This window comes from Xiphophorus hellerii, chromosome 5 (assembly GCF_003331165.1).
Source record: "Xiphophorus hellerii strain 12219 chromosome 5, Xiphophorus_hellerii-4.1, whole genome shotgun sequence".
Taxonomy (NCBI): Eukaryota; Metazoa; Chordata; class Actinopteri; order Cyprinodontiformes; family Poeciliidae; genus Xiphophorus; species Xiphophorus hellerii.
This window is the reverse complement of record NC_045676.1, coordinates 4,999,641-5,026,206: the sequence shown is the minus strand read 5'-3', so window position 1 is coordinate 5,026,206 and position 26,566 is coordinate 4,999,641. Positions and strand designations below refer to the sequence as shown.

At 37.0% G+C, this 26,566-nt stretch overlaps 2 protein-coding genes across 3 annotated transcripts in view; one reads left to right on the top strand and one right to left on the bottom strand.

The window, feature by feature from the left end:
• LOC116720518 (heterogeneous nuclear ribonucleoprotein L-like) overlaps positions 1–8,423 on the bottom strand; it is a 19,070-nt gene extending 10,647 nt beyond the window's left edge. The window contains exon 1 of the mRNA XM_032563822.1: positions 8,105–8,423. Coding sequence (XP_032419713.1) covers positions 8,105–8,305 — 201 coding nt within the window. The 5' untranslated portion in view covers positions 8,306–8,423. The remainder of the gene's footprint in view (positions 1–8,104) is intronic.
• Positions 8,146–26,566, top strand: LOC116720513 (apoptosis-stimulating of p53 protein 2-like). Of its 2 annotated transcripts, XM_032563818.1 has the most exons (19): positions 8,146–8,254; positions 10,952–11,228; positions 13,591–13,738; positions 14,658–14,771; positions 15,848–15,900; positions 16,064–16,165; positions 17,689–17,869; positions 19,080–19,267; positions 20,209–20,373; positions 20,500–20,728; positions 21,174–21,265; positions 21,352–21,733; positions 21,956–22,404; positions 22,534–22,698; positions 23,385–23,522; positions 23,671–23,804; positions 23,891–24,057; positions 25,601–25,800; positions 26,116–26,566. In XM_032563818.1, the coding sequence occupies exons 2-19, from the start codon at positions 11,223–11,225 to the stop codon at positions 26,155–26,157; spliced, it is 2,955 nt and encodes a 984-aa protein (XP_032419709.1). In that variant the 5' UTR covers positions 8,146–8,254; positions 10,952–11,222; the 3' UTR covers positions 26,158–26,566. The 2 variants fall into 2 exon arrangements, with proteins under 2 accessions (XP_032419709.1, XP_032419708.1); XM_032563817.1 differs by having other exon boundaries at positions 20,500–20,719; positions 21,956–22,698.

Here is a 26,566-nt window from a genome sequence, read left to right as displayed (position 1 = left end):
CAGAAATAATTCTGTTAGAAAAAAATGAGATTGCTACGGATGTTTGTCAGTTTATAAAGGTGAAAGAGAAACAAAAGATGAAAAAGAAGCAGAACAACACAGAGGAAATACTTTAATGTCAGAGTTAAGGTAAAGAGTACACTGCAAAAACAAACACTACTAAGTATTTTTTATCTTGTTACTACTGCAAATGTCTTAGTACAAATGAAATAACTTACTTACAATTAACTTTTCAACAAGAAGTATTAGATTGTCTTGAGTCAATAATTCCTTAATATTGATGAACAGTATTTGTTCCACTGGCTGATTTTTCCACTTATTACTTTTTTCCAATAATCTGGCAGCAAAACAACATTGGGAGTATTGATTAAAACAATTTCCTACATCTTGCTGTAAAATTACTTGTAAAACAGATTTGTCTCATTTCAATTGTAATAAGCTATTTGCACAAGAAATTAGAGCAAAAATACTCTCGCATAAATTCTAAACCAAACTTCCCAAATGTTAGTTGGATCAATAAAGCTATTAATATATTTTTCACTTAAAACAATAATTTTTTCCCCATTTTATAAGTGAAATAATCTGCCAATGGAACTAGGACATTTTTATTAATATTAAGAAATTATTTACATAAAACCAGCGCCTCTTTCTTGCTGAAAAGTTTACTAAGATATTTGTACTGGAAACCAGAAAAAAAAAAAAAAAACTTGATAAAATGTTGTGTTTTTATAGTGTAGGTGAAAGCCACAAAGCGGCGATGGAGGCCGACGGCATGTTGTGCTGCAGCCGAAATGTGAAAACTTCACGTCAAAGGTCTAATGAAAACTCTGCACAAGATCGAAAATACAACAGAAAGGCTGGAGGACAATGTAGTAACCCGCCCCACCTCCATAACCACACACACACACACACACCCCCCCACACACGCCCACACGCCAACACACACACACACACACACACACACACCTTTGATTTAACTCAGTGATCTGAGGAAGGCTGAGAAACTCTTGGTGTGAACAGTTATCAAATCACTTCTGCCCATCTGTTCATCAAAAACACTGACAACTGAAAACTACGATTGCACAACAATGCACGTCTTATTAATCAGAAACAGGGCAGGCTTAGAGCAGCAAGCCTATAAAAACTAAACAAAAAGTATGCACAGTCCCATATCTGTTAGTAAAACTGGCCACAGAAGATAAAACAGGAAATGATTGAGACGTTAGTTTTTTCATTTTAAGACGCAGTTAGCAACAACTGAGATTAAACTTTGGTTCAATGACTCTTCTCTCTTCAGCTGATTCTACTGCAAACATATTTCACTTCCAGATTCCTCAAACAGATTCACTTCATGTTTTAGCAGCCTTCAGCAAAGGTTCAGGACGTGCCTGTCGTTTCTGAAACTTGCTTAAATAAGTAAAGTGCTGCCGTATGCAACACAAAATCTTACCAATAATTTTGATCTATTTTATGGTGCAAATATCTTAGTACACTTTAAATAAGGCAAAATTAAGTTACATGTAACTTTTCAGCAGATAAGAACTTTTTTTGAGTCAATAATTCCTTAATATTGATTCCATTTATTTCAATTATAACTTGGTAAAAATGTCATAAGTGAAATAATCTGACAATGGAACTATGTTTTCATCAATAGGACCAATAGACGTAATACAAGCTCTTATTTCCTGCTGAAAAGTCACATGAAAGTTAGTTTTCGGGGTTTTTTTTAGCACACTTAGATATTTGCACTAGAAACTAGACCAAAAATTCTTGGTAAGACTTGGTGTTTTTACAGTGTGGCTCAAACATATAAAAAGAAAAGAAATCTGCCATAAAATGCTCTGTGGTTCGATATCTTCCTTCACACACTCTTGAAGTTTTGCTTTATCTTGTCGTTTTAAAGATCTCTGAATATTAAGAACTGGTCAGTAGACCAAAATTACTTGGTAAGATTTTGTGTTTTTGCAGTGTATTTGAGCCGACAGAAGCTCAAATGATCCCAGTTGAGGCGTTTTAGCTTAAAGTTAGTTTGGTAATGAAGTGGAGCTAATATGCTAACAAACATCAAGGTAAGAACAAATTAAAAAAAAGTCTGATGCAACATTATGAAAAATAAAAAGACTAATGGAACTAAAATCTGCTTCTTAAAAGAAACCATCTAATGAACGCAGAAGAATGCATATTATTTATACTTATTACAAATAAAAATCTAACAAAACCAAAAGAAAATAAGGTAAAGTATGCATTCAAGTGGTACTTTTATGGCTTTTATGACACAACCTGTAGTGAAAATATACATCTATAAACTTAATAGTTTATAGCTTGTTTTAAGTTTTGTGAACTTTAAGAGGATCACAGAATGAATGTGTGGAAGTCTTTAAAGTTGTAAAATAACAACTTCAGGTTTGTGCAGAGCATCAAGAATCTGAATGTAACACCGAGTCAGAATGAGGATGGCTGCAAGCGGAAACACCTTCTGCAAGGTGGCGCGGCCGACAAACAGAAGATCCTCACTGTCTTTGTCAGAAGGAGGTTATGCAAGCATGTGGGTTTTGCAGCCTGACCTTTTCTGCAGCTTGCCGAGGCTGAAGGTTCAGATTGAGTTGATTGTCGTTTGCAGTGAAGCCGAGCTTTTTTGTTTCGCTGCCTGAAGTCTGACAATGCAGACAATAACGCTCTCCCCCAAAAAAGCCCAAATCATTTCTTGTATGAGAATAAGTACATGTGATTAAATAAATGTCACCGTTAGTAGGAAATTTTTAGTGGCATGTGTGTTTGTAATTATTTTCATGTGCTTGTACTTCATCGTAGTCTTATGATTCCTAAATAAACATTTCCTTCAGTACGTTTTGTCCTAATGTTTGTGCCCAGTTCTATTTATAATTCCTTCCTTTGCTGAGAAAAATAATAATAATTGAAAAAAGGCGATAAATGTTGCAAACGAAGCAGAAAATGCATGAAAACTCACAGGTTGTTAGTGAATGGTGCACAGTTTGCTGGACGTGTTGAAACTCTAAATTAGCAGCTTGTTGTTTTTTTGGCACAACAACAGAAAATGTTGAAAACTTTCAACTGAAAACACAAAAAATGAAATCAACAACAATTGACTGATTGATTGTAATTGCACCAAACACAATTGTATTCCAATATAAATCTGACTGTATTTTACTGATTTTAATGAATTACAATTAACTTGGATTAGGGATAAATCAGATTAATCGTGATTAATCAATTATTGAAATAACCTTCAACTGAATTAGTAATCGATTAATCGTTAACTGGAGTAGACAGAGAGAAAAAGAGGCAATTTACTGAAAAAACTGTAGTTATAATAGACAGACAGACAGACAGACAGACAGACAGATAGATAGATAGATAGATCACTAAAGAAATCGTCTATTGCATTTTAGGCAATAAAATGTTTATTACATAAAAGTGAGTTTAATAATTTTTTTGCATTTTTATGTAGTTCTAATGTTGCAAAAAAGTCTTAAGTGGTTAAAAGAAAAATGACAAAATTTGGGAATTTTCTGTTATCCGATTAATCAATTAATCATCAGAATAATTGATAGATTAATTGATACTTAAATAATCATTAGTTACAGCATCACCTCCATAGTATAATTTTTAATCAACAACTAATCTGTCTGTCTATTGAATTTATATCCAAATCTGATTGTGTTTAACTGAATTAAATGTATTTCGATTACAAACCGAAGAGCTTTTTAGATATAACCACACATAGATGTGCCAAAATGACCACAAGTCAGTTACCAACAGCTAAACACAAAGAAGAACACAAATAAAAAAGTTAAAATTTCACATTCAATGCTACTTTTCTCCTTAGACTGCAGACTGTGTTGAAAATCCATGAAGAATGCATGTTGTTTCTTCATTCACACATAAATATAATCAAAAGTTATTTTATAAGCTTTCTCTTTTCCTTTGAGAGATGTATTGTTATTTCTACCAAGGTAGACAAACACACTACAAAAACAAAAAATCTTATTTTTGATCTAGTTTCTATTGCAGATATCTTAGTACACTTGGAATAAGACAAAATAACTTAAAAGTAACTTTTTAGCAAGATAGGTGCTTGATGTAAGTCAATAATTCCTTAATATTGATGAAAAAGTACTACGGTGGTTTCACTGCCAGATTATAATAGGAAAAAAATATCTTGTTAGAAGTGAAATAATCCACCAACAGAACAAGTACTTTTTTCTCCATGTTTTAAGTTTATTGACTTAAATCAAGCTCCTATATCTTGCTGAAAAGTTACTTTTATGTCAGTTTTTTTCATATTCTAAGTGTACTAAGATATTTGCACTAGAAATTATACCAAACATTTTGTGTTTTTACAGTGCAGTTTGCCTGATATTTTTGGACCGTACCACCAGAAACAACAACAACAGCGCGCGCCCTCAACTGTTCTCACGCCGGTTACCATAGCAACACCAACAGTTAGTCTTTCACCTGCTTGCGAGCAGTCGGGGAATAGGCAGAGACATAATGGAATTCCGTCGCCATGGTTACTCTCCCTCTCTCTGTGCAGACACACACATGCTGCTCCGTCGCCGTGGAGACCAGGCCTCAGTCGGTGGAGGGAAGGTTGTGCGTCTTTATTTAGCCTGTGTTTGCACGCCGGGGAGGTGTTGTGTTACGCGTAGCATCCTTCCTGTCGGCTCACGTCTGATACGTTCTTCTTCTGGTCCCACTGACGGGATTAAACCGACGGCGTGGAAATGATGTAACCATCACAACAATATGTGATTTATTTGATTGTCTATGTTGGCAGCTGCATTGGTTATACTTTTAATAAGTTTAAAGGGAGTCACCAGTGCAGGACTCCAAAGGGTGATCGATTTCTCAACAGTGCACCTAAAAAAAAATGCTTGAGGTCAAACCAGTGTGACCAGTTATTCAAGTAAAAAGATCATCAGGTGAGATGTGAGATGATTAACAAGTATAACACTGCCTGCAACAAAAACTTCCTTTCACAAACTTTATGTCCGAAGTAATTATTTATAAGAAAAATGACTTGAATCTCAGTTTGAAATGTTAAAATCTAAATTTTTACCATTATTTTATCTTATAAAGTTAGATTTTCAACTAATTTGAAGCACTTTGAACACTTTTTCAGTGAGTAACTGGATTTACACAATTCTACATAAACTTGTTTATGATTATTAGATTGTTTACAAGTAAATATTTCTGTTATGCAGGTGAAAGTTTTGGTGCTCCTGTCTTTCCTACTGGTGCACCTGCAAAAAAACGTTAGGCGCACCAGCATAACCAGTGCAAAAAAAATTTATTTTACAGCCTTGTTGTGAAATCAAAGCGTGTCACAACAGTTACATTTTACGATTACAACAGGAGTGAACCCTTGAAAATATATGGCCATTTTAAAATAATTCTTGAAAACACAAAATGGGATGAAAGCAAAACCAATGAAACTTGATGGATGGATGGATGGATGGATGGATGGATGGATGGATGGATGGATGGATGGATGGATGGATGGATGGATGGATGGATGGATGGATGGATGGATGGATGGATGGATGGTCGGTCCTGTTGAGTTTAATCATCTGAATTTAAACAAATCAAAAATAAAAGGGTTTCTGTGAGTTTCGCCAACTCAAATTTAAGACTTTTTAAGAGCATGTGGATCAAATTTAAGACTTACTGTATATCACAACAGAAATGTACAAAAAAAAAAATCTGCTTTCTATTTTTCAAGGGACCAAAGTTGTGAAATTTCTGGGGGTCTTTTTTGCAACTTTTAGCAGCAGCTTTGTGCTTCTCATAGCCTTAGCCCCCAAAATGCCGTGCTTCATTGCACAGAATGCGCCTAGCATCATACGAGTTAGCAACAGAAGCTAGTCAGTGGCGGAGACAAACGTTGTCCAGTCAACTCTTGGTAAATTTTCACTATCTAGATGTCTAGATAGTGTAGATAAATTTACACTATATGCAATATCTAACGAGAAAGATGTTACATTAGCAAGCAAGTATTAGCATTTTTTGAGACAGTGAAGCTGTCTCAAATTTTTGCCTCGTAGAAAAGTCTGGCATCGAATATACAAGATTAAATAGGCCTGCCACATCAAACTTTAACAGCTGTGATAATGTATTTAAGTCTAACTAACGTTTGCTTGAATGAATTTAAGAAATTGTAAGGCCTTAATTTTAGATACGTCAATTTAAGACTTTTAAAGGATGTTCAGATGCCCTGAAAAATATTTGTTCTAATCTCAGCTGACCAAGATTACTATGATTTGATGTTAATCAGTAAAAAAAAAAAGTTGATATGCTTTTGTTAAATTCAGCGCATGTAGATATCTAGTTTTAGTGGTAAGGTGCACGCAGGGTAAGCTTTAAGTTATAGTGGCATAAGATTCTGACCTACATCACCTGGCTGACCCACAAACATGAGCAAAACCCACAGAAAACCATGAGAAACAGAGAGTCTGCTCTGCTAGGCTGCATGCACCTACAACCAATCTGAGCCCTAACAGGGTCACACATGGAAACCTTCCTGTGAAAAGTGGCTGCATTAAGTCCAGTTGTGTACGTAGAGATACGACCTTACTTCCTGCTGAGGCCAGACATTTCCTGCCACAGCCACGTTCTCACTAAGATGTTGCTTTGCCCTCCTCATAATAAAGACTCAGAGCTTAAAATGACTTGCACTGAAGAACAGAAACAAGCAGATTAATTTATAGACACGCACACATCTAAGCCCTCATTTTAAAAACATCTTTGCAAATAAATTTGACCTCAGAGACTCAACTGATGTCTAACATTGAGTAGTCAATGTACAAGAGTGCTGCATTTCACCAGAGCTCTGGAAAAAAATTAAGAGGCCACTTAAAATGATCAGTTTCTCTAATTTTACTCTTTATAGGTATATGTTTGTGTAAAAAGAACATTGTTCTTTTATTCTAGAAATTACAAGCAAAACTTTTGTATTTATTTGCAGAAAATGAGAAATGGTCAAAATAACGAGGAAGGTTCTTGAGTATTCAACTTGTTAACTTGAATATTAACAAGTTAATATTAATTTAGAAACAACTATATTAACATTTTAGCTATGGAAGAGTTCAGAAATCAATATTTGGAATAACCAGGAGGTTTTCAATGGGCTTCAGTGCAGTGGGCTCTTCATTTAGTCCAGAGCTGTAAATATAAGCGCTGAACCTTCAGATTCACATGAAGATAGTTACAAAGTCGGCCTTTTGTCACCTGAAGAACATTTCCAGCATTTCTCAGCGAGATGTAGAGAAACTCATGCATGAGTTTATATTTAGTCACTTTCAGCTTCTAAGCACTTTAAATCTGGAACAAACTTCCAGAAAACTGCCAAACAGTCAAAACACTGAGTTCCTTTAAATCTAGAATAAAATCTACGCTCTGAGTCGCTTTTGATTAATGATAAGTGAAACATTGATGTTGATAAAATGTAATTTATGTTAACAGTTTCACAAATGGTGAATGCATGATGTGCCTATCATGTTTTTTTTGATGCCTTGTTGTTGAAAACGCGCCACACAAATAAACGTATATTTTTCATATTCTTCCAGAGTGCAAGATGTTCTTATCTCATTTTTTGTATGTTTTATGGTTATTGTAGTGATTTTTATATTTATTCTATAAACTTAATCTTCAAGTCTGCTTAAATGTAGAATTGTAAAAGAGTCCTTGAGCCAAATAAAACGTAATTTCGTTCTGTGTTCACTGAAAGTTGACGCCTGAATGACAAATAAAAGTCAAAGTCAAAATCATTTTCCCTTAGCTTCATCCAGTGTGACACTTTCTGCTACAAAGTTGTACACTTTATGCATTTCGTGTATTGTTTTCTTTTTATCTTTAACATTTCAAAACTATTTAGCGGACCTTTTCTCCTTAAGTAAAAAAAACATAAAAATCAGATAAAGGTGCAAACAGTTTTCGCATGAGTGACAAAAGTCATCCTAAGGTAATGGTTCTAAATTTGTGTGAGAAATAAGCCTCGTTAAAAACAAAATCAGAGGAAGATGTCGTTCTTCTTACATAATGTTTTAATTTTTTTTCCCGGTTTAATATATTTTTTTTAACCAACCTTCCTCCTTCGGCTCCTGCTGTCGTAGCATCCGCTCCCCGCTGCATCCTCCTCGACGGAGCCCGTTTCTTCCTCCTTCTCTTCACCTTCCTCCACATCCCTGGCATCGGCCTCCTCCTCTTCCTCCGTCCGGGGTCGTTTGGCTGAACGGTAAAATCCTCCTTCTCCTCCTTCTCCTCCTCCTGACTCCTTCTCCTCCATCGGAGACAAACAGTGAAAGCGCAGATTGCTGAGAACGAGACGACGAGCGAGGACACCTGCTGTCTCTCTCTGTCTGTTTGTCTCGTTGCGTCTATCTGCCTGCAGAGCCCCGGTTACTTTTCTGCAAAGATAGTTAATGAAGAAAGATGTCTTACTCTGTTACCGTTCCGAGCGCAGGGGTTATCGTTCATGTTTACCTTTGCAGTTCGCATTAGTTCTGATTATGTCTACAAGAATTCTGTAAAATAATATTTGTTTACATTTACTAGATGGAATAAAGAAGGAGTAAAAATGCTGATTATAAAATTGTAAGCTGAAAAATTAAATATTGGCTTTTCTTCTGGGTATTGATGAGATTGGTGCGACCATTGGAGACAGGAAAAAGGAAGAGTAAATTTTCACCAAAGTACAAAAAAAAGGTTAATATAAATTTTTTTTCTAGAAAACAACGTGGAAATTTCTGAGTTTTAAAAATCAAAAATTTGCTAGAAAAAACAAAAAATTTTTTAGATCAATCTCAGAAATTTTCTTTAAAAAAAAAAAACATGGACATTTTTGATTTCAAAGTTTCTGAAATTTCTTGGTGAATATTTTCTAGCAAATTTCAGAGATTAATATAAAAATATCCAAGCTTTTTATGGCAAATTTGTGCTTTTCCAAACTCAGAGATTTACTTATTTTTCTAGCAAATTTCAGAGATTGATCTCAAAATTTTTAAGTTTTTTTGGCAGCAAGTTGCTCCTTCTTTTCTATGTACCATGACCCGACACAGTCTGGAGAAGTTTGAAATGAGAACTTGTGATAATATAGAATAAAAATATCCTTACTGTCCCACTATGTGGAAATTCAGGTGTAACATCAGCAAGTCAAAGGTAACTGGGAACATGCATATACAATTATTTATTTATTTGTTTGTCTGTTTGTTTGACTGGGAAAACGCAGACAAACATAGCAACAACAGCTGTCACCAGCTGATGCGTTTCATAAACAAACAAACATTCTTACAGCTAAAGTTAATTCACAGCTGCAAAAAGGTAAAAATATGAACAAAAGGCTATAGAGTAAGAGCAAATTTACATCAGTCAAGAAATAATAATGCACAGCTATTAAAAATAACATAATAATGTGAAAAGAAATGCACTTGAGTAGATATACAATATGTGTGTGTAAATATGTGCATAAAATACAACAAACTATTTACAAAATGTGGGAAAAAAATTGCAAAAATACCAACACGGCTATTCTATTCTATTCTATTCTATTATCTTTTCTCAGCGACTTTTATCTGTCTGTATTGAGGTCACGGTTACCACAGCAACAAGACACCTGTTAAACTGCACCTTTTCTGCAGAATGCATGCACCAAATTGCCAGAAAACATCATTTATTTTAGAACTAGTGTTTACAGAAAACTTTCTTTCAATTTCTGACATTTTTTTTTATACTTCTACATGATTCCTGAAACACAGACAGGACCTGTTGGGTAACACAATGTTTTTTACACCATACAGAGAAACTAATTACAGTAAAAATAGGTTTTAAATAGAGTGCCTTGAATCATATTGCAGCTATTATTATTTAAATTAAACCCAGCTACTCATTTCCTTTAATTTTTAAAATCTGGGTTTGCTAGTTTTATTAACTGTAGCTTTTGTTATGGTATACTTTTTGTGTTTTTATATATTTGTACACCTGATTTTCTGTGGAAAAATACTTTTATTCTGTTATATATTGTTCTGTTTTGGTTTATTTAACTTTCTCCTGTGGAAGATGTATTAGTTGATTTGTTTCAGATTTAATTATGTGTCATGGCAGATCTTTAGATGAGTTACAGCTAAAATGCACCAAGTGATACATCTTAATAAATATTAATCTTTGTTTTCCAGTGTGTTATGATTAACTCAAAAAGTCACATCTTTATGTCTAAACCAATGTTGTTTATTTATACAGCAGTGAAAAGTATTTGCCCTGCTAGCAATTTCTTGCTCTTAATTTTTTACACTTTAATGTTTCAGGTAAAAAAAATAGACAAAAATTATCAATAAATACAAACAACTTTGAATTTATAACTCTGAATTTTTATTCAGTGAAATTATTGTAAACCTTTTGCCTTTGACTTAATTTTTAGTTTTGTTGAATAAGTGACAAAAAATAAATGCATTCAAAATCATAGTTGATTTATTTGTTGCTTTAAGATATTTGAGCTACAAAATTTATTCAGGAATGAAACTCATCTAAAAATAAAGCCAAATTCTGGGTTTCAAGACATTAATGAATAAATCTTTGTCATATTCTACATACTACAAACAGCAGTACTAGTAAGAGTGGTAGTGTATTTTTAAATTAAATATTTTTAAATAGTAAATATTTGTAATATTCCTATCCTTGTTATTATTGTTGTTGTTTTCAGTTATTCATTTTCAGTTTTGTTGTGTTAGTTACGAAAAAGTAAATTCAAAATCAGAGTTAATTTATCATCTATCTGTTGTTTTAAGCTTTGAAGCAATTTAAGCTTAAAATTTTATTGAGGAATGTTTATTATTATTATTATTATTATTATTATTATTATTATTATTATTATTATTATTATTATTATTATTATTGATATTGAATATTATCGGACTCTTGATGGCTTTTATTTTGACAGTCCCACTTCCTGCAGCCCTCAGTCCGCTGTCCAGTCAGCAGCTGATCCGGTGATAGTGGAGGAGCGTCGGGACACGTGACACAGCGGCCGGGATTCTGCCTCCGCGCCGCGGACCGACACCAGGCTTTGCCCCGGTGACGAGAACATCGGCGGCGCTTTTCTATAAAGGCGGGAGAAAATCTGGACGGACCGGACCGGACCAGACGAACCTTTCTGCAACAGGTCAAACAGGAGGAGCCTCCCGAACCGACGGTACCAGCTCCACAGCGTGATGCCGGTGAGAAGGAACTTTATATTTCACAGCATATTAACTTTTAAATGCTGTAATTGGAGCTTTAAACAAACATCTATCTATCTATCTATCTATCTATCTATCTATCTATCTATCTATCTATCTATCTATCTATCTATCTATCTATCTATCTATCTATCTATCTATCTATCTATCTATCTATCTATCTATCTATCTATCTATCTATCTATCTATCTATCTATCTATCTATCTATGATTGTACTTTTAGCTGACAAGTGAAACTTCATAATCAAACAGTTGGACTGAGGAGAGGAAGTATTGATTTATGATTGGTTTATCTGCAACTGGTAGCAAACCAGGGAGATTCCAGTAATGATGGAGTGTATGGAAAAAATTAATAACTATCAAAACGTAGAATTAAAAAGCTGCGACAGCGTATTGGAGTTATTGGGGGCATAAAAAAAGAGGAGTAAGTTTACGTCAAAAAAACTCAGAGAGATGAATCAGAAATTTTCTAGAAAAAACTAGCAAATCTTTGACTTTCAAACTCAAAAATTTTGACAATAATCTCAGAAATTTTCAGAATTTTTTTTGAATTTTCTAAACTCAGAAATTTACTTTTTTTAAAGAATTCTTTTTAGAAAATTTCTTAGATATTTTTGGCAGAAAATGTATTCTCCTTTTTATTTTCTATCTACTGTGGCCTTAATACTCTGTTGTATGAATCAGCCATATTGGAGTTAATAGGATTTTTGATTTGATCACCATTGCTTTGAGGGAAACTACGTACATTATATGATCAACTAAAGCGCATTAATGTTCCTCTTCTGGGCTGTGAAGGTGAGGAAGTGACTGATAGCAGCTCACATGCTCACATGTGTCTTTTTCCAGTCAAAAGTTAATTTAATTGTGAAAACAGAGGAACCTGATATGATCTGTTTGAGGAAATAAAGAGACAAACTTCTCTCTTCTCTGCTTTAAGCAAACTTCCTGCACTATCCTCTGTTTCACATTTTAAATTCTTCGCAGCTGCTTTCCTTAAAAGTGCAGACTACAGGAATGCTATGTTAACGCATTTTAGGCAAGAACTATTTGTTTATTAGCAACCTTTAATGTATTTCTAATATTGTATGTAAAATGATTAAGTGGTTAAATGAAAAATCTGCAGAATGTGGCAATGTTTTTATCCGATTAATCATCAGAATAATTGATTAATCATAATAATAATCAATAGAATATTTGATTACGGAAATCATCTTTAACTGCAGCTAGACAGTTGCATGCCGTTCTTAATGTATCTAAATTTCAACATTATAAACATTGAGATGACTCTAATCTGAGGGAAACTAAAAATAACTCAAGTACTCAAAATATAAACATTTGCTTATGCTATCATTATGTTAAGTTTTAAGAGCTTATTTTAGGAAAATAATCCTTCAACATTGATTTAAAAAGTTCCAGATTATTTCTGATAAGACATTTTTCCATGTTAGAAGTGAAATAATCTCCCAGCGGAACTGGTGCTTTTTAAAATCTATGTTAAAGAATTATTTACCTGAAACAAACTCCTACACCTTGTTGAAAAGTTAGTTTTCTCTAATTTCTAGTGCACTAAGATATTTGCACTAGAAACTAGAGTAAAATACTTGATAAGGTTTTGTGGTTTTGCAGTGCAGTTCATAAATATCAGTAATAAAAAAAGAACAGAAATCTGAAATAAAATGGTTTGTGGTTTTATATCTTCCACCACACACTCTTAAAATATTTAACATTTTTTCAAACAACTCATTTTAAACGTTAAGAACTGGTCAGTACTAGCATCTATTTTATAACACACCTGTCTTCCTGTCATGATAACAAATTTTGTTGGACGATAAATTGTCCAAGTTATTGCGATAAACAATAATATTGTTCTTCTTTGAGACCATTTCCAAGTAATGGCATAATATGCAAGGACACCGTCTCAAAGATCAATAAATGTTACATTTTAATGAACATTAGGAAGACATTTTAAATATCCAAAACAAATAAACAAAACAAGAGAAACAGAAACAACAAATAAAATAAATTATGATGTCTCTAATTCTATTCTATTCTATTCTAAACAAAATTGTCCTTCAAAAAAAGGGCTAGTTGAGACCAAAGCACCAGACTGAAGACTTTTATTCACTAGTTTTTTGCAGAAAAATAAAAAAAATAAATGGAAATGATTGAGATTGTTTCAATTTATCACACGGTTAATTCATTTATTGCTCACTGCTACAGGCCTATACACCTACAATATGCAATACTCTACTGTAACAATCGTTTTAGTTACGTAGATTGTTTTCTAAATGTTTCTGACCTTTTTAAAACATTTTCTGAATAATTTACTGCATGTTTTTAGATGTTCCTTACTGTACACCTGGGCAGCAACGACCAGCGCGTCACGGAGGTTCCCGTCATGCCAGAGATGCTGTGCAGAGACGTTGTGGAGCTCTGCAAGGAGCCTGGTGAGGCCGACTGCTACCTGGCTGAGACCTGGAGAGGCTCAGGTGAGTTTTACATAAATACTGACCACAGCTTTTCATGATTACTGCTCTGTTATAACTAAAAACTGAAGTTATTATCTTTGGACCTAAAGAGGAATGATCTAGAATTAATGTACAGCTTCAGTTATTACAGCTGGAAACTAGTGATTAGGTCTGAAATCTGGGTGTTGTGATGGACCTGAACATTCAGAGCCACATAAAGACAGTTACAAAGTCGGCCTTCTGTCACCTGAAGAACATTTCCAGGATTAGAGGACTGTTCCAGATCTGGAGAAACTCATTCATGTGTTTTTCTTTAGTCGCATTGATTACTGCAACAGTGTCTTCACAGGTCTGACTAAAAAACCAATCAGATCCAGAACGCTGCTGCTGGTGTTCTGACTAAAACCAGGAACATGGAGCTCATCACCCCAGTTCTGAAGTCCTTATGGCTCCCTGTGGCTCAGAGAATAGACTTAAAAATACTGCAGTAAATTAATAAATCACTGAACAGCTTAACACCACAATACATCAAAGATCTGCTGCTGTTGTGTAAACGAGTTACATGTCTGCATCTTATGTCTTAATTTGTCATTTTGTAAATATGTTTTTATTTTTTTACCATTATTTTCAGGAAACCTTGAACATCATTTAATATTTTTGTTTGATTATGTTATTTAATCATATATCGGTCAAGCAATAACTTAGTTCTGGATTAATTTTTTTCATTTTTCACTTTTACTTGAGTAGTTTGTCTTTTCATGACTACTTCTCAATTTTACATGAGTAAAAATAATTTTGAATTAATATTTCTCTTTCTTGAGTTTCTGTCACTCTGCCCACCTCTCTGTATTCGAAAAGATCAAAAGGAGATTTTTTTAAAGAGCAGTTATATTTTTACAGCTGCATGTTAAAGTCTCTGTGTTGGTTTCCAACATTTCAGAGCGTGTGGTTGAAGAAGACGAGCCGATGTTGGAGGTGCTGCAGCGATGGGGCCAGCAGAGAGGGGAGGTGCGCTACATCCTGCGATACCAAAGAGCCCCTGGACACGAAACAGGTTGGATACACCTTATTATCACCAAAGACTATTACATAATCTTACCTTTATCTTCCAGATTTATTAATCAAAGCAGGGATGAAGGGGGGCTATTACGCAAAGTTACATTTTGCACGTTTTTGTTCTTCCATTGCTTCTAAAACAGCCCAGGTGCTCAGAAAAGTGCTGGTTTTTTTAGCAATAAGTTGATATTATTTGGTGTTTGGAAAATGAGCTGTTTCAAAAACCTTTGTTGAGCCACAATTGATGGGCACTACACTGTTACCTAGCAACCCCAGCCGAGCTCAGCCCCTTACCTAGCAACCCAAGTGGAGTTCCAGCACATTTGGTCAGCTGGTTTTACCGCTTTATGTGCCGTACAATGGCTGCTGGAAAAGGCAAGCGTTTTGTTGTGGACTTACCATTGAGAAACTACTTGCTGCATTCTTGTTGGCTGTACAGGAAGGCCCACTTCTGCTTTTCAAATATTTACGGTTGTATAATTTTGCATTTGTTTGTCGCCATTTTCACCTGTGAGTGTAAACGTTGAATTTGAGGGCGTGGCCAGCAGCTGATTACTCGGATTTAAAGTAACAAGAATTGAGATGACTAAAATCTTATTATCTAAGAAAGATTTAGTGCAAAAAATGTAATGAAGATGTTTTGAATAGTCCATATACCGATCTGAACCTGTTCAAAAGAAAATATGGTTATAGAGAACAATCAGAGCAATCAGGCAGGATCTGGATGACGCTAAATGCAGGAATGAGGAAACCTTCAGATGTAATCCAGTGTGCCTGTATCTAGCAGCATGTAGTGCAAATCTGCAGGAGGGTCTGCAGCTCCCAAAGAACAGATTCAGCAGGTATTTCCAGCAGCTCAGGCGGTAATCAGCTTAGAGCTGAAGGAATTAGGTGGGCTGCTCCATCTGTGTTTTTTGTTCACGGGATTTTTAAGTATTGATCTGCTTTAACTTTGGCGTATCTCATGAACACTTGTTAACGTATGATTAATTCATTGTGTGTATTTTGTACTTAACATTGTAGCAAGTCTGAAAACTTAAAGATACATTTTAAAAAATCTGTTTTTGTGTTCAGCTGGATGCAGAGCTGCAGATCAAACTACTTTGGAAAGACTCAGAGAGAATGGGGTGAGATCTTTATTTATTCAGAAACACTGAAATCACACCACATCACAACGCCTAGTAAAGAAACGCACCCAGAAGTTGTGTAATTTGGCATAATGACTGCTGGATAGAGAGAAAAATAATATGAAGACGTGACTACAAACTCAGACTGAGCTTTCTGTTGCAGTTCTCAGTTATTCCTCTGGATATGTCGCTGAGCGAGCTGCAGGATCTGGCAACAAGACAGCAGCAGCAGATTGATGCCCAGCAGCAGCTTTTGGCCTTCAAGGTACAGCACACCAAGCGCTCTGCAGCATGCATACGACTACTATTAATAGTTTTACCAAAAGAACCAGCCCATTTTCAGCCTGACATTGAATTTAACCCATTATATACATTGGAAATTGGCTGATTTAATATCCGAAGGCCTTTATGTCACTCATCAGTGTTTAGGCCTCAGTGATGGAGAACACATATATTGTTCATGCAGAATATTGTGTGTTCAGATTATTCACACATGTAGTTCTTATGGGAAAGCAGCTGTCTGCCAGTTTATTATTATTGTTGGCAGGAGACTGTGTGCTATATTATCAAGGAAATGTGCTGTAACAAAGTTCACATCGTATGTAAAGGCAGACATGAAAACGGTGAGTACCATCACTAGTCCTGCCGCATTAAGCAATAAATCAATTAATCGCATGATAAGCTAAAACAAGCTCAATAATTTCCATTTGCATAATTTACCATTTTTCTCTTTCTACCAAAAGCTGGATGATAAAGGTCTTCAGTCTGGTGCTTTGAAGGACAATTTAGTCTACAGAGACTTCATAATTTGTTGCTTTATTTATTTATTTGGGATATTTAAAATGTCTTCCAGTTATAGTGTTAAGTATCCATTAGAATTTAAAGTTTATTGAATTTTGAGGATATGTTCTTGCATTGTTATGCCATTACCATTATATTACTTGAAAATGGTCTCAAAAAACAATATTGTCGTTTATCACATAAATTTCTGGGACAATTTATCGTCCAGCAAAATTTGTTATTGTAACAAGAGTAAGCATCTCTAATATTCAACCACCAAGTCCAGTGCTTGTTGGACTGCACCGTCACTCTTACTAGAGTTTTGTACAGTTTGTTCATTGTCCCATAGGTTTTTTGTGATAAATGATAATATTGTTGTTTTGAGGCCATTTGCAAGTAATATGTTGATAATGGCATAATAATGTAACTTTACCCTCTGAAAGACTAATAAACTTTAATTTTGTACAGAACACTCCACACTGGAAGTGGTAGACATTTTAAATATCCAAAATAAAACTCAACAAGCAAAAACAACAAATAGAAAAAAATAAATAAAAACCAAACGCAACAGAAACCATGAATAAAATGGATTATTAAGTATCTGTAAACAAAATTGGTCTTCAAAAGATAATCATCAGAATGGAAATTATTTTATTTCATCATATGATTAATGAATTAATTGCTTATTGCGACACACATCACGTGTGTAATGAGACACTGTTGCTTTATATCATCCACTGTTTTCAGGATCATTTATCCATTCAGAAGCAGTGATACAGGAGAACGCACAGCTTAATTTTGATCCCCTTGTTAAGGCTATTAAGTGGTTGCTAAGTAACTTTTATCTTGTAGCACTAAGCACCCTAATTTAATATAAATGTTTTTGGAGGTGTAAATGCTATAAAAAATCAGTCAGCTTTTGCTTTCCATGTTAAAAACAATATTAAACTATAATAGCGTCGCGTGCCTGTAAATTGGCTAATGAAGGGCTTTTGCTGGATGTTGCAGGAGCAGCAGCTGTGTCACCTGAAGCTGCAGGATCAGAGGCAGGAGCAACATCAGGAGGCATCTGGGCAAGACCGACTGCTTCAGCTGCAAGAAAACATACGCAACCAGGAGGCCAAACTGCTACGGGTCCGGGCTCTCAGGGGCCAAGTGGAGCAGAAACGAAACATAAACTCCAAATTAGGTCAGAGGCTTTCCTTCTTGTACCAACTCTGTGAAATATTTCAGCATTAAACTGTTTTTAAATAGAATTTTTTTCACAATTGACCTGTGATTACACTATAAACTAGTTTTGTAACCGTTTTATAAAACAACTTCTTTAAAACTACATGTACTGTACGTTGTATGGACTATGTAGCAGGTAGCATATTGATTAGCATTTGCTAACTGCATTGGATTCCTGCCTCTTCATAGTTCAATGTTCGCATATTTTTCTGTGGAACAAAACTCCAAACTATTCATACAAAACTTGCCTACTTGCAGATATTTTTGTAGGGCATATCTAAAATATTTGAAGGCAAATGCAGCTTGGGACATTAAAATATCTAGGTGCTATGCTACTTGGCAAGCTATTAGCCATTAGCTGCAGCCAATACAGGAGGGCCATTGGTTTTCCTTGTCTCTATGCATATTAAGGTATATTGGTGTATGTATTGGTGTTGGATCTATTAAGACAGGCACTTATAAGCTTTTTTAGAGGGGGTCACTCATTCCTTCATGCTCATGTTCTTGTGTTGTCATGTAGCAAGGAGTGCAAACAAGAACACTATTTCCTCACAACCTTGTCTTGTCTGTACGATAACTTATCATTCAGTCTGACTGGGACTGTTTACATTAGTACACTGAGCTTTAAGGCCGTGGAAATTGTTGGATATTTCTCCTTTATCTCCTCTTTCAACCTCTGAAAGTTAGTTGGATAATCAGAAAAGACAACAAGGCCGTCTCATAGAGTTAAGAGAAACATCTGAAAAAGTCTTTCATGTCTTAGAGCCTGAAATGGCTGAATAATGAGTAGCTGATGGTTATTTTATTTTTCTTGCCAAAGCCCTTTTTAAATATAGAGCAGTGGAAGTAGAATGAGTGTTTTCGTTAGTCAACCTGTTACTTATGTTTCATTAATACTAGTTTGATTAATCATAAATTTAAACCTTGATTCAAGCAGCTTTTAGTGATTTTGTCTAGGCTTTTTGAATGTATAATAATCGATCATTCAAAGGTAAGGAAAATATGTCAGATTGTTTAATTATTGAGAAAGAGGGCACTAAAGTTTAGGGTGATGGCAAGGAGACCTTGCAACTGCAACCTTTCCACATATAGCAACTCCTAAAGGAAATAACTCGCTGTGTGCAATGTGACGTTGTGTTTTGGGGATGTTTATTTTCTGATTGTACCAGTGGAGGAGATTGGGCAGATGACCAGCCTGTTCCAGCGGAAGCACAACGAGTTGGAGTTGGCTGCAGCCAAGGTGGAGGAGCTGAGCGACCAGCTGGAGGCAATGAGAAACTCTCGTTTTGAGCCTCCTTTTCCTTTTCATCCTCACAACTCTTCTTCTGGGCTAACGGACTTATATAAAGACTTGCAGGTGAAGCCTCAGTCATAAAAGTTTCTTGTGTGTGCTTGATAATGTAATTATAACAAGCTGGTTAATTGTACCATGTAAATGTTTTTAGCCAAGGTTTAAACCAGTGATTCCAATGGGCCTATCATGATAACAAATTTTGCTGGACGATAAATTGCCCCAGTAATTATTGCAGTAAACAATAATTTTGTTTTGAGGACATTTCCAAGTAATATATTGATAATGACATAATAATCCAAAACCAATCACAGGCCAATTTTGCAAAGAACTCTTAACACTGGATCTGGAAAATATTTTAAATGTCCAAAATAAAACATGAGGAGCACTTCTCTTTTCGCAGTGGGGGCTGGTTGTTTACAGCGCTCACAGTTTCTGATACGCTTCATAGCTTTGGTTTGATCCACAGGTTTTATTTCACACCTGTGGAAATAAAACCACAGGTTTTGTATTTCATAACTGCTTGTTTTTAAGCAGTTATGAGGCATGGTGGTGAAACCTTAAACTGTTACTCAACAGGTTGTCGCTAGGTAACCAAAGTTGAGGGAACTTGAAACTGCTTGTTACCAAGCAAGTTGTTGCTAGGTAACCATTGAGCGAGCGAGTCAGGATGGAAGTCCAGAGAATATTCTATCACATGTATTATCTATGGATATTGATTATATATCCATCACAATATATATTGTTATTGATTTATTGTCCAGGCCTATGCTGCTGGGTGAATTAGAGGTCTAAGAATTTTATTTCTTTTTAAAAATTTACTTTTCAAAGTCAAGTTGTTCAGTTGGTGATTAAGACTGTAGTACCTGTGAATTTAAAAAAAGCAGCAGAACTGGCATAAGAGTTACTGCTCAGGAAGGCAACACCTTGAAAACTAAGATTTTCCCCAGGTCACCAAGCAGAAACTCGTCATCTTGTTGATGTTTTCACTTCTTACTCCTTTCCAGCTGAGGAACAAGCTGAACCAGGAACAAAGTGCTAGGCTGCAGCAGCAGAAAGACAGGCTGAAAAAGAACAACTTGGAAGTTGTTGCGATGGACCAACGTCTTGGTGAGCTTCAAGAGAGACTCTGGAAAAAAAAGGCTGCCCTGCAGCAGAAAGAGAACCTGCCAGTAAGTTTAAATAATACATTTATCACAATATCTATTTATCACAAGGAGATAAGCAACAAAGCAAAGAAAGTCCATTACTTTTTGTTGTATTTTTGCACCTTTTTGAATTCTGCCATCATTTGTCAGGTGGCCTTAAACAGCGTCAACCCTCAACATGAGCCAAGCTCCAGAGTAGCAGCAGTGGGGCCATACATCCAGTCCGCCTCTAGGTCAAGCTCCCAGCCTTCTGCTGTGCTTCCTTGCCAGGAAACGATGGTGAAGTCAGCATATCCAGATGGCACTGCCACCTTACCAATGCCTTCCTCATCCCGAAAGCCACCAGCTATACCAGCCAAACCAAGCATTAGTATGCATAGTGAGCTGTTTCTTTTTGGTTTAACATTGTTAGACATTTTAATGATGACTATTGAATCTGAAAGGTGAAAGATTTCAACACAGAAATAAGTAATTGTAGAAACGTTTGTCCAGAAAACCAAATTGCCTCCACTCGCTGCCCTCATATGTCAAACCTTTGCTATTAAAGCTATGGTCGGTTAGTTTTAGTCAAGGATTTGTTTCTCTCTGTAATTTTAGTATTCTGAAGTTAATCTGAAGATTACAGTCGAGTGTGACTGTTTGCTTGTTAGGAAAGTTAAGAACCATCGGTCTAGAGAGGCAAAACATGCACTTGGTCTATAATATTTAACAAAACCACTATTTGTAGAATGAATTAAGGGACCAAAGAGATGCAGTTTGCTATGTTGAGGGTATAAAAAGGCTTCTTCAAAGTCAAAGATTTTAATGTAAAGCATCTTTTGTAGGTGTGGAGACCCTAAAAGACAACGCTTACATTCCCTCCCATGGTGCTTCACGACTTGGTCACACCGCACAGGCGCAGCCAAAGGATAACCAGGTCTTTCTGGACTTCTGCTTCATTTCTAATCTGTTTTCTGCTCCATGACTTTAATGGTTCTTTTTGTGTTTTGTTTTTGCTTTCAGTCATTTGGCAATGGCCTGTCCAAGTCAACTGTGCCGCCAGCAGTTCCCACCAAACCAAAACTATTTCCTTTCTCTGGTCCACCAACCTTTTCCAAGCCTGCCTTTTGGACAGGGACCTTTCCTGGGAAAAAGAAACTTAAGGATCCAGGAGTCATGTCTACCCACAGCAACACCCTCCCTCTGCATAGCAATAAGGAAAGTCCTCCTGCAGCTGCTGTGCGACCATACACACCAAACCCCACAGATGTGCCTCCACCTGTGTTTCAGAAACCCCAAACTCTGGCAGCCTCATCAATCTATTCGATGTACACCCAGCAGGCCACCCCTGGTAAAGCCTACCAAGCAGAAGGCCAGGGCACACTGTCCCGCAGCAAACCACGAGGTGACACCGATCCAGTTTCAGTTACCTTTGGTTTGTGTTTGGGAGTGTAATTTCATATTTGACTGGGGTATGAATACTTTTTGGGTTAACTGTACTCTCAAAATTAAGTTGAGTTGGATTGTGTTATCCGAAATGAAGGAAAAGCTGTAGGACATATAGACTTTGTTTTAAAATGTACTGATTATTTTTGTGTACTCTTTATCACCGTCTCTTCCTGTGCAGTGTTTGGAAAACCAGTCCTTCCAGCTGGCAAGAGGCCGCAAACAGTCAGCTCAGAGAGCACCTCCTTGAGATCTGGGCTCTTTGAGTTTGAGACTGAAACCATTTCGACTGCTATCAATGATGACAAAGGTCCAGATGCTGATACAGCAGAATGTGCGACTCCTCGTCCGCTCAGTCCCTCCAAACTCCTCCCGTTCGCGTCCAACCCTCACAGGAACTCTGACGCCGACTTGGAGGGCCTCCGCCGCCGACTGCACAACGCCCCCCGGCCTCTAAAAAAACGCAGTTCGGTTGTAGAGCCCGAAGGCCCAGCTGGATTTAATATTGAAAAGCTTCTGTACCAGAAGACAACTCTGGCTGCCATGGAAACCATTCCTATGAAGAACATCAGTAGACCAGAGGAAAACGTTCAGTCCACAGTTCCTGACGACAGGATCATCAAGAAAGATGTCAGTTCCAGGGTCAAAGATAAAAGTTTAGCTGTTCTGATGTCAGCTGGACACAACAGTGACAGTTTGACAACGCCTTCGCTACCCTTCCCTGATCCCAGATATTACCCTTTCCTTCTGTCCCCACAGGAAGACAAGGATGAAGACCTTTCTTCCAGTGCAACTCAACAGGAGCACTTTCCAGAGGAGATGTTTACTTGGCCACCTCCGCCTTATCCCAGCTGTGAGGAGGAAGAACAGGCAGATGATACATTCAACTTTCAGCAACCGATACCACAAAACACAGACCTACCTGTGAGTAACAGTTTTACCAGTTAAGATGCTACTGCCGTTGTAAAAACACAGCAGTGAAAATGTTCTTTTGCCTTACATGTAGTGACTCTGAAGGTGTTCACAAACCTTTTCAAATGGGCAGTTTGTATGATGAATGAAGACTTAATAAACTATTTCAAACCTCTCCCAAATACATCCATCCATCACCTACACTCCCTTATTGGTGAGGAGCACCCTGTGTGTCTCCAATCCGTCACAGGGCAATACAGAGACACACAGGACAAACAACCATGAACACTCATACCTAAGATCATTCAATTATATTAACAGTCGTGCTTCTGGACTGTGGGAGGAAGCTAGCGTAAAAATAGAGAACCCAGACATGCACAAGAATAACATTCAAAAACTTCCCAGTCTGGGATTAGAGCTTAGGACTGTCTTGCTTAGGACCTTCAGTGCTACCAACTGCGCCACATTGAGGTCTTTGCCCCCAGTTTAAAAACTGTAATCTGGTCTTTTCTGTTTCCTTTGGAGCAAAGGCTTCTTCCTCTCGGAGTGACCTTTCAGCCCATGATGGTAGAGGAACAATTTCAACAAAGTAGAAAATGCCTTAGCCTATATTGGACCAAAAAAGTAGCACAAATAATTACTGTTCACTAAACAAAATATACAAATTCTTGTAATAGACTTTCTGCTCTGTCTTTCAGAGTCAACAGTCAATCTTGCGTAAACCTGGCTCTGACCGCCTGGAGCACAGGACGAGTGTCCAGTTCAGTCCTCTGGCCCTGCTTCTGGATTCCTCTCTGGAGGGTGAATTTGACCTCGTCCAGAGAGTCATCTATGATGTAAGTTACGGTTCTGGCTGATGCTACCTTGCAAGGCTAGAGCTTTTAGAATAGATATTCAAGCAGAATGCTGTAGAATTATGCGAATTTGGGTGAAGAATGGGATGGATGAGTGGATCTTTCACATTGCTGATATTTGTTTATGCAGGTGGATGACGCCAGCATGCCTAACGATGAGGGAATCACAGCATTGCACAATGCTGTCTGTGCCGGCCACACTGACATAGTGAAGTTTTTGGTTCAATTTGGTGTCAACGTCAATGCTGCTGACAGTGATGGCTGGTGAGTCTGATCTTCAGTGAGCTCCTCTGATAAGCTTCACCTTCATGATCATGAGCACAGTTGACGAGCGTCTGATTCCCTTTTAGGACGCCGCTGCACTGTGCTGCCTCTTGCAACAATGTTCAGGTTTGCAAGTTCCTGGTGGAATCTGGGGCAGCTGTGTTTGCAGCTACATACAGTGACATGCAGACTGCAGCTGACAAGTGTGAGGAAATGGAGGAGGGCTATGCACAGTGCTCCCAGTTCCTTTACGGTGAGATATTTGGTAATGTATTTTGCCAAAATGCATTAAACATACACTACTCACAAAAAGTTTAGGACATTATGCTTTCGAGTTAAATTTCAATCCTAAAATGCACTACGAACATTTACAGGTGAACTTAATATGACCTTCTCTAATCCTTTGCATCTACATGTCCAGCTGTTCAGTGTTTCAGTACTTTTTTTGCACAACTTGTTCTTCTCTAACAAGGAGCTTAATGGCAACATTCACCACTGGTTACAATCAGAATCGGTGTTTAAACAGTCCTCTTGTCATTCTCTACACGCATTTCGACATCATTAGACCAAGATGAGACTAACAACTAATCAACAGTACTTCCTCGCCATTGTGAGGTTTCAAACAGGATGTCCTCAGACAGATGTGACCACTGAGCTTAGAGCGTCACAGAATATCATCAGCAGGTTGCAACTGAGATACAAAAACTGGAAGAGTCTTTGTATCTCTTCCCGTCCTTTTGGCCACATCTCACACTGGTGGCCGCTTCATTTTGAAAAGTGCCCTGCTGAACCGGATGATAACTCAACTCCTGGCACATTTAAGGGAGGTCAGAGGCTCCCAAGTGTCACATCAGACAGTCAGAGCCATTTACATCAGCATGGTCTGACTGCTAGACGACCAGTAAAGGTACCTGACCACACTACCTGGCCCAGGCATCCTCGTCTTGAATGGAACAGGGAGCATTTATGCCAGACAAGGGACCATTGGGGCTCAGTGCTCAGTTCTCTGATGAAAGTTGATTCACATTGAGCAGAAATGTGAATTGTTGTGCATTGCCCGCCAACAATGGTGGAGACGTCAACAAGAGTGCCCTGCATCAACCACTGCTGTGGTGGTTTTACAGTGTGGGCATGTGTGTCTATTTAATACAGAATTGCCCTATGGATGTTATTTCATCTTACTCTAAAATAAAGAGCGCCAGCAGCCCCAGGCACCCCATCCTCCTTATTCTGTCTGTGTATTGTCTTCTTTGGATGGGCTGTACTGAAATTTTTTTTTTTGTACTTTGGTACAATAACAGAAAAACAGTATGATTCTGAGATTGTAAATAGTGCAGGGACAAAACCATATTACCTAATTAATATTATGTATCTTCTGTACCCCTGCATAATCAACACAGACCTAATTTTCATGGATGATAATTCTACAGCTCAACAAGTTTGATCAAACTACAAACCTGCATCTTCTACCTCTCAAGCCATGCAGAAATGGAACATTAGCTGAAATTAGCGCTGAAATACGACACCTCATTTTCTTATGAAACCACTAATTAGCGGTAATTAACTGATCGTAACCAACCTCTATCACAAAAGCAGACAAGTATCAAGATAACGGAAGAATAACTGCCGCCAACGGCGTAGTATGTTCATAAAGACCCACTTAGCTGCCCAACAAGGTGCCTCATGTAAAACACGAAGTTCAGCTTTGAACAAAAACAAACAGTAATACTAGGGAATTGCTGATACAGTAAATAAATTATTTCATCTAATCTAGTTTCCTGTCTGTGCCGCTGTAGGTGTTCAGGAGAAGATGGGTGTGATGAACCGTGGGGTGGTGTATGCCCTGTGGAGCTATACGCCTGAAAATAAGGACGAGCTTGGCTTTAGCGAAGGAGACTGCTTGACGGTGCTGAAACAGGAAGGGGAGGTCGAGACAGAATGGTGGTGGGCTCGATGTGGCGACCATGAAGGATACATTCCCCGCAACCTTCTTGGGGTAAGATGAACTGCAGATTACACATCACACCACTTTCTTAGGTGTATGTGGTGATTGGTATTGGTGATGCAATGATTGGTATCGGTTATTGGCCCTCGTGTGATCAGTATTGTAATCAGCAGGAAAAAACCTGATCGGAGCATCCCTAATAAATACTAATTTCATTCTCAACATTGTGATGCTTTCTAACCTTTTCCAGGTCTTGTTTGTCTTTTTAAAAAAAGTCTCTCTAATTAAATTCAAATAATTATTCTTATTGGTTTAAGTTTGGAAACGTAATCTTTTAATGAGAATCTTTTTCTCTTTTTCTCCCAGCTCTATCCGAGGATCAAGCCACGGCAGAGGAGCCTAGCTTAGCAGTGATTTACTTCCATTTGAAGAAATCCAAATGAGAAGAAACAGCAGCACAATTACAGATAATTTCTCTCGAACTACTGCCACCAACACAAAGAATGCATCAAAGGACTGTTGCAGAGAAAGAAGAAACAATATTTCACCAGTTTCTACCGTTAAAATGGACTGCAGGGATTATTTTTCAAAACAGAGCTGTCCAACAAAGACAGAAAACCACATTAAAACAAGATTAAAATTATTTTGGGGTTCTTCCACAGTTTTAGAAAGTTGATTAATATATATAAACAAGTGGGGGAGGGAAAGGGAAGTTTTGCAGCTTGTTCTATAATGATAGCTAATTATTGCTTTAGATTTTTCTTTAAAATGGTTTGAACATTGTTTTTTATTATTAAAGCCATTTCATTAATCCTCA

Coding starts and splice junctions, on each gene's coding strand:
- LOC116720513 (XM_032563817.1), top strand. Junction 21,266..21,351: donor CGCAGCCAAAGGATAACCAG/GTCTTTCTGGAC, acceptor TTTTGCTTTCAG/TCATTTGGCAATGGCCTGTC. Junction 23,523..23,670: donor TCCAGAGAGTCATCTATGAT/GTAAGTTACGGT, acceptor TTGTTTATGCAG/GTGGATGACGCCAGCATGCC.